The following is an 8,154-nucleotide window of genomic DNA, read 5'->3' on the forward strand; positions in this document are numbered from 1 at the left end:
TCCACTGAATCCACGCAAAGAACCATAATAAGAAAAATAAAAATCACCGAGGAATTAAATATATTAGGACACTCTATATTCTCTCCATTCATTGCTCCCTAAGTGGAGTCACCCAAGCTTTCCAGTATCCCCCAAAGGGAACCTTTTATTCCAGTTGACAGAGTCCTTACTACATATCTCACTCCTTCCTATTCCTCTCCTTTTGACGATATGGTCCCCCTCCATCTCTTCTATCCCAACCTCCAACATTTATCTATTATCTTCCTTTTCCTTCATGTCTAGACGTCTCTCTGCTATAGCACTTATGTCCTCTGGCAAACAATTAGGCATTATTCTTATTGTTTCATTTTGTGCCTTACTTTCTTGTGCATTGGCTTTTATAACTATTTCTCAACAACTAGGCATCATATTATTTCATATCACTCTACAATATGTGTATGGATCTCAACGTTGATTTTATAACTATATCTTAAGCATGGATCATTCCATAATATAGTAAAGGCACAGATACTGTACATTTGCATAACATGAAGAACATTCAGGATCATTCTGTGATGTTTCTCTCAATAATTCTTTGAAATAGGCAAATGTAATTTCCATGTTACAGATGAGGACACTAAGACTCTAAGAGGCTAAGAGAATTGCCCAAAGTCAGATAGGTAATTAAGGAAGAGCTGGATTGCAGGGTGGGTCCTCTACCTTCCATATTCTCTGCAATGGCTTGCTACCATACACATTTATGGTGCTTGGATCTTTTCCTGACCTAAACCCCAGGCCCAAATATGTAATGCTTAATTAAGGTGAAAAATTAAGGGATGTTAAGTATTGACTGCCTAGGATGGCAATCAAACCCCCTCTCACCACTCAAGAAAATGTTCCTCCACATTGACGTTTCTCTTTTCCCCAGGGATTTTCTCTTACTCAGGAAGACTCTCGTCTCACTGCCAGGAGAGTCTCATCTATGAAGATGGAATCTGTCAGTGTCGTGGCTACGTTGCATCAACATGGGAAACTGGATTTAAAGGAAGCATATGACCCAATAAGATCATCAGATAAGAATTCTTTGTTGGGGTGGGACTCTTTTTATTTAATGGAATGTTCTATTTCAAGCCAAACTGACAGCATATATAGTTGGCCACTTGGGAAGCACTTTAAAGTTGGGTCTATCCCGAGTTAGAATTTACAAGCAGAAAGAGAAAAATTCTGTTGCTCCCCTGAGTAATAAGCACTATATTCCCAGATGATTTATTAAACTTTCCAAAGCTCCCCTCAGTATTGGGCTCACAGGGATAAAGTGAGTTACACTCATGACTATGCACCAACGCCTAATGCTGCCAGTCTCATCTACCGGAGAAAGAAAATTAAGAGACATTTCAAAGCTGTTAAGCTAAGACCTCCTTGAAAGCAGGATTCATGGCCAATGTTATAAAATGCACTTGCTGAGGATTTTCTCTTTGCTTTTAAACAAGTTGAAGGGGTGGAAGGTAAAGGCTCTATTCTATCATGGCCTTACAAACTTAAAAAACGCCAGATTTGTAGGAAAAGAAAATAATTGTATTATTGCAAGCTTACTATGCCTCAGATACTGTGCTATGTGAAAATCACTGAACGTATCATCTCATTTAATCCATGTAAAAAACATGTGGGCCACGTTCTATTGTCCCCTTTCTGCATGTAAAGAAGCTGAAGTAAAACACTCCAATTTTCAGATTAGGAAAAGAATGCATGAAATATTCCTTGCTTGTAGGGACTGCTGATCATAAGGCCTTAGTGGCAAACTTGGGTAATGGTCTTATCTGTTTGAGTGACAGTCATGCACAACTCAAACGCTACCTTAATTCCAGCTCTAGACTGCAATCTCCCCAAACTTCCACTTCCAAACTCTCTACGACTTACATCCATTTAACACCATTTATTCTTCCAATTGGAGAAAGCAAAACAAAAAATGATGTATTCATCATTTAAAAAAAGAATGATTTCATCATTAAAGAGAAACATTTAAAGAAATCTTGAACCAAAACATAAATGACATGCTGAATTTTGACTCGGTTAGATGTCCAAGTTGACCCCTGGGGGCTTTGGTTGCCTTACATATAAAATTACCCTACAAATTCTGAGAATACAGGAGTTCAAATATGTGCGATATCATGCAATATATGTGGAAGCACCACATAATTCTAATTGTTATTGCTGCGATTATTATGAATAAACTGACAAAGAAGTAAAGTTATGTATAAGGAAGTAGGATGCATTCTGTAAATTAAATCAGACAGCTGTCTTTGGACCAGGCAATTCTCTCCTGGTGCTGCTAAGCATTCATTCTAGCTGATCTGAGCTGCTTTTGTAAGAAGGGAATGGTGCTCTTGCTAGCACAGGGAAAAATCATCCTAGCTCTCTCTCTCTCTCCCTCTCTCTTCCTCTCATCTCTTCACAGATCTTGGCTGCCTTATATTTTCAGTAAAACGAGATCTGAGTCTAACATGGAGCCCAGATCATGGCACTCCCTCTTCAGCCTAGCTGTGTTGTCCTTAAGTAGCCAAAATTGATTCCATCTCTCAAATGGAAGAAGGCACACATGCTACTCCCCCAGCAGCTAGCTAAGCCTGGCCGAGCAGACCCCCAGTGCCACTTGCCAGCAGCTTCATCAAACGATTAGTGCAGAGCCATTGACCATACCAATCCCAGGTCTCTGTATTGTAAGTAATATATGTACACAGGCCCAGGGAGAAAACTCCTTGGATATGCTTTTAATTTGGGGGGTAGGGTGGGGTGAGGGTAGACGCCTTTGGTTAACAAAACCCTAAGCTACAAAGCACCAGAGCATTCGTGAAACCAGATGCTACCAACTGAAATTCAGTCGATAACCTCCCATGAGCCAGATCTACTACCAAAATTTTCCTTCTGCAAAATGTTTACACTGCAGCCTTTTGCTGGCCTTTTCTAGTCTGGTATTCCCCAGTAATGAAGCCAGCTCTACCAATACATCAATCTCACGCCTGGTAACTCAGTGAGAACTGGTACCCATTTCCCGGGTAGGGCGAGTCATCCCAAGATACCAGAGAGGTGTTTTGTTTTTTTAAATTTCTTTTTTAAATTCAAGATTTAGTAGGTTCTATGATCACAGGGTTATGTTCCTTTTGGTAAAGCTCAGTCGAGAGGAAATTAAAACTGCAAATCATGGAAACATAAGGGAAAGACCTACTAAACTCTTCCTGCGACACAATTATTCAACCTGAGCACATCACATTCCTATACCTCTTAAGGCTGCCAGATGGGAAAAAAGTCCTCCTAAGTGTGGGAAATGTGAGTCATAATTATATTACTAATCAGAATTGTCACATCCATGGACATCAGTGAATGAGTGGTTCTGCTTATGAAGGGAGGAGGCTACCCTGGCCTTGGAGAAAGAATGACCTGTTAAGTTTCTGAATGTGTAAATATAGTACCTAATATTGCCTCTCTGCCTAAACATCTTCATAAAGTGCAAATTAATGCAGGTCCTAACTAGGCATTTGGAAGGCTAACCTAGTTGTCTGTGGTTAGCTACCAGCTAGCAATTTTGCTCCCACTTTTATCCTCTCATTACATAGCAATGACGATGATTTAGTAAACACAAGTGAAAGACCACGTACTCTACAGCATCCCTCCTGGGTTGGAAATAATCCCCTCCTAATGCTTCTATTTAGATAATTTAGTTGCTGATCCACCTAATCAGGTATGGCTGTGACAGGTATCCCACCAGTGTCTCTTTTGGAGGCTAAGGACAGCCCCATCTAAGGACAGTTCCCCTCTTTGAGGGCCTGACCAAATGCAGGGTAGGGGCTGAGGACAAGGTTTGCAATCTGATCCAGAACCTCAATGAATGTTAACCCTTTGCACATCTTAAAGGGACTCAGCTGGCTTGTCTGATCTGAAAATTATTTGTGATGCTGGAGAGAGGGAGGGAAAGGCTACTTTATAACTAGTGAAATATTGTGGAATGGAGAAAGAGAGTTTGGAATAGACACGTAGAAGAAAAAGATGTAAAATGTGGCCTTGTGAGATGCCACCCAGTGCATCCCTGGATATATAACTGATAGAAACCTTCATAAATCACCTGGGAATCTTTTCTCTTAGATGCAGGAGGAGGTAAAAGAGGTCCCCCCTAGAGCAGCTGGGGTGACCCAGGGCACTTTTTATGGTCTACCAGGTACGCAACGTATCTCTAAAGTGTTACAGAGGTACGTGTCTTAGTTGGGTGGCTGAGCCCCAAACAATAATTTCAAAGAAAAGATTCCCTATTCCTGCCCAAGGAAGTGAACACTGAGACTGAACAGTGGCATTTGGCACTGGGTCCAGGGTAAGGGCAGACAAGAATCAGATCTGGCTCAGAGGGTGGGGATTGGCTGGGCTGCAGGAAGATGCAGGAAACATGTCCCTCCACCCCAATGCTGCTGAAATGTGTCTGCTCACAGGGGGCAAGGTTCTGCCCTCCTCTTCTAGTGACTTCATGGGAAGTTGGCTGAGTCCTCAATTCTGCAGAGGGAATGCAGGCAGAGGGGAGCACTGCAAACGGGCCTTACCCTGGATGCTTAAATGACAGGTGTGACGGGAAGTGGGGCAGACACCGTCCATGAGAGGAGGCACTGAACTGAAGGGGGGAATACTGCTGATCCTGGGGCTTTTTCTCACGGCCCCCGTCCACACCCCCAATTCCCTGCACCAACAAAGACACTGCTTCAAAATCAGAATCCCTCCCAACACAAAGACACACGAACACAGGCAGGCACAAGCCATACCTCATTCACCTCAACGCCCGGCTTCCCATTAGTTCCTAAAACCACAGACTAGCACAAGTAGCCTGAAATCCGGGAGGCTGAGCCAGCACATCTTTGCCACAGGGATTTAGGAAAGACCATGATCTAAAGCAGTATTTATGCTATTGTGTTGTTTCAGGTGGGTTTCGCTTCTATTTGGGGTCAAGGGGGGTGTGCTGGCATGTTTCAGACCATGGCAACCAGGTCCTGATGGGTTTGGGGAAGGCATGGAGGACCTCTACATCTCTCTGGTTCCTCCTGGTACTCTCCAGTCCCGAATCCTCCCGCAGTCTCTGGAAAGTGCCTAGAAACCAGGGAGGGCTCTGCATCCATTTTGCCAGCCTGGAACCACCGAGTTTGGGAACTTTGGAAGCCAAGGGATGGGGGTGGAGGTTGCCAAGGCTCGGATTTCGGCGCCAGAGTTCTCAGCCAGGAAAGCAGTTGAAAATCAACACCCATCTGCCTCTTCTTTCTCATCTCCCACCCCTACTACCTTTCAGGACTCCATACTGATATTATCCCCACTACATACACGCACACGCACGCACGCACACACACACACACGCGCGCGCACACCCTTGAACTTCAAAGGTTTTTAATTCTGAAGGCAGCAAACCTGCAGAGCTGAAAAGGTCTCTGCCAACACCCCCCCCCCCCATCCTCGAGGCTACTTGAGTGTCTACACACAATAAACCCTACACATTCCCAGCACCACAACAGAACCCAAACCCGCCCCTGACTCCAGCGCGTCCCATACCTGATATGCAGACGATGAAATTGGCTTGAAGAAGAAAAAGCACCTCCCAGACTATTTCCATCCTCTGATTCTCATTCCAAGTGCATCACTCGACGGGAAAACAGGGGGGGCAGGGGGGAGCCCGACACGGCACACACACATACACACACGCACACACTTCCGAGCGAGCGCACACTCGCACTCCCACCCGACAGCCGGCCAGGGGCAGTCACCCCCAAGATCAATATCGCAGTTTGAATTGTTCCGGCAAATCTCCCCTTGGGCTCGACGGATGTGCGCCCCAGATGTGCTGACACATGTCCGATGCCTCGCTGCCCCGGAGGTCTGCCCGCTCGCCGGTCTCTGCTCCTCGCACGAGAGGCGGAAACAGCACTAGCAGCGGCGGCGGCAGCCACCTGAAGCCACCAGCGCTGGGCTCTTCCTGCAAAAACGAGACCCCGATCCGCCGGGCGCCCCAAGAAGACATAGACGATAGCCCCCCGCCGGGCCGCGCCGCGCAGTTCCGGGCCCCCGGCAGCTCGCAGCTCGCTGGCTATGCCCAGGCAGTCCGCGACAAGTTGCCCTCGAAGTCCGCCCCCCTCACCGGGGCATGGTCAAAGGGTGGCTGCTCCGCTCCGGGGCGGTTCTCCTCCAGCTTCCGGGGGGCGGGGGGAGGAGCAGACACAGCAGACAGAAACAGAGAAAGAGAGGCAGGGATTATTGCCCGAAATCGCCGGCCGCCAGCAGCCTCCGCCGACCCTCCCTGCTCCCCAAGTCCGCGCGCAGCCCGCCTCCTCCGAGCCCGGCTCAGGCGGAGCGTCCAGGGCGCCGAGCGGGAACGGTGCGGGGTCGAAGACCCAGGCGCATCGGGGGCCCGCGGGCTCCCCAAGACGCGCGCGCGCTTTCGGCTCCTCTGCTATTTTCCTGGGCTCCCCAGAACCCCCAGTTGCCTCGCTTCCATCGCCTGCAACTAGCGCCGCCGCCGCCGCCGAGATTTTCCGCAATGCAACTGCAGGGGTCGTTATTTCCTCGCCTACGGATCCCGATGCTTCCCGATTCGGAGGGGAGGAGGAGGGCAGGTGGGGGCGGAAGGAGGAGGAGGAGGAGGGGAGGCTCGGCCAGGTGAGCGTCCTCGCCGCCGCCGGGAGCCCCAACGTCAGCCCCGCCGCCCCCGCGCCCAGGGTCGGAGGCAGGAGGCCAGGGTGGGGAGGTGAGGCCGAACGCGGCCATAAGGAGGAGGAGAGGGCTGGGCGTCGGAGCTTTGGGCCACCGCGGCGGCCGCCTCGGCCCCAGCCCCGGGCTCCGACTCCTCACTCCGCCCTGCCCCGGCTGCCTATGTCACCCTCCAGGATTTGGGGAGTTTCTCTTCTCCTTAAAAAGAACTTCGCGCCAGCCGCTTCGGCGCGGGAGACCTGGGCGGGACTCATCCAGGGAGTGCGATGCTGCGCTCTCCCACTGCTGCGGAATATTTGAGCTTTTTTTTTTTTTTTTTTTTTGCATAATTCATTCCCTGCCCTCTCCCTCTCGTCCATCTCCTTACCCCCCCTCCTCCTTCCCCCTTTCCGCTCCAGTGCCAGAACACGACTTACCCCAGAGTCCTCCTCTCTGCAGGTTTCTAGACCGGGTGCAACTCTTGCCTGCAAGTCCCTCACCTCCCTCCTCCTGAAAGGGGAAAAAACCGTCTTCCCAAGTCCAAGTGCGAGCAGTGGCCGCTGCCCCCTGCGCCTCTGCCCAGCTCCGGGAGGATCCAAGACTATCGGAAACCCCGGTTTTAGGGGAATGGCTTTCCCTTCTTTTCCTTCTTTTATTTTCTTTTTCTTTGGGAAAGCTCAAGTGCTTTGGAGGCTTTTGCTGGGCTCCAGAATACTCTCTGCCGGCGACACTCAGCAGCTTCCACTGAAGATTTCCCTACCAAGTCCGCGCGCGCGCGCGCACACACGCCCAGCGCGCGGCTTTCCAAGGCCCCAGGGGAAGGTGGGGGCGGAGTGAGCACCACCCACCGCCCAGACCGAGGCCGGAGCCCGCGGGTCCGCAGCAGGTCTCGTGGCGGGGCGGGCTGAGGCCGGGGAGGGACTTCTACCCGGTCAGCCGCTTGGAATGTAGATGCGGGGGAAATGCGAGGAAACCCTGCGCTCGGGACTGTTCGCCTGACAGGAGGGCTGGGAGCGAGAGAAGACAGGAAAAATCGCAGCCGATTTCTATGCGTCGATCGCTGCAGGAGCGTTTTGAGAAAGCCCCAGACCTACCTCTTTGGGAGCGCTGAAGAAGAGTTGGGCAGGATAGGGGAATCCCTGGAAAGATGTCGGATTTCTCGGCGCGCCTGTCCGGATTGCAAACTGTGACTTTGGGAGATTTTGCACAAGCGCGGATGGACACACACAACAAACACAAACACACATAACCCGCAGGGGACTTTTTTTTTTTTTGCACTTTTTATTTTTTATGTTTAGAAGCCCTTTCAGTGTGAGTCTCGGTCTGATAGCCGCCTAAAAGGTGGATAAGTGGAGAGGAGAAGGAAAGAGAGTACCGTTCATCCGCACAATTTAGTGAGTCTCCCAGGCTGTGTAGCATCCGAAGTTGCGGGGTTGGAGCCAAAGGAGTGACACTGCAGCCTTCCCCGGA

The 8,154-nt window shown here is 49.6% G+C and overlaps 1 protein-coding gene across 3 annotated transcripts in view; it reads right to left on the reverse strand.

Annotated features, from left to right (window-relative positions):
• CA10 (carbonic anhydrase 10) overlaps nucleotides 1-7,898 on the reverse strand; it is a 469,786-nt gene extending 461,888 nt beyond the window's left edge. Inside the window, exons 1-2 of one of the 3 annotated variants that reach the window (XM_070226348.1) lie at nucleotides 7,779-7,898; nucleotides 5,554-6,187 (exon numbers count right to left, since the gene is read on the reverse strand). In XM_070226348.1, coding sequence (XP_070082449.1) covers nucleotides 5,554-5,614 — 61 coding nt within the window. In that variant the 5' untranslated portion in view covers nucleotides 5,615-6,187; nucleotides 7,779-7,898. Of the gene's footprint in view, nucleotides 1-5,553; nucleotides 7,005-7,121 lie in introns of those variants that run through there. The other 2 variants (XM_070226347.1, XM_005597501.4) reach the window with 2 other exon arrangements.
• Nucleotides 7,899-8,154: the final 256 nt, after the last annotated feature.

The sequence above is a fragment of the Equus caballus genome, chromosome 11, assembly GCF_041296265.1.
Source record: "Equus caballus isolate H_3958 breed thoroughbred chromosome 11, TB-T2T, whole genome shotgun sequence".
NCBI lineage: Eukaryota > Metazoa > Chordata > Mammalia > Perissodactyla > Equidae > Equus > Equus caballus.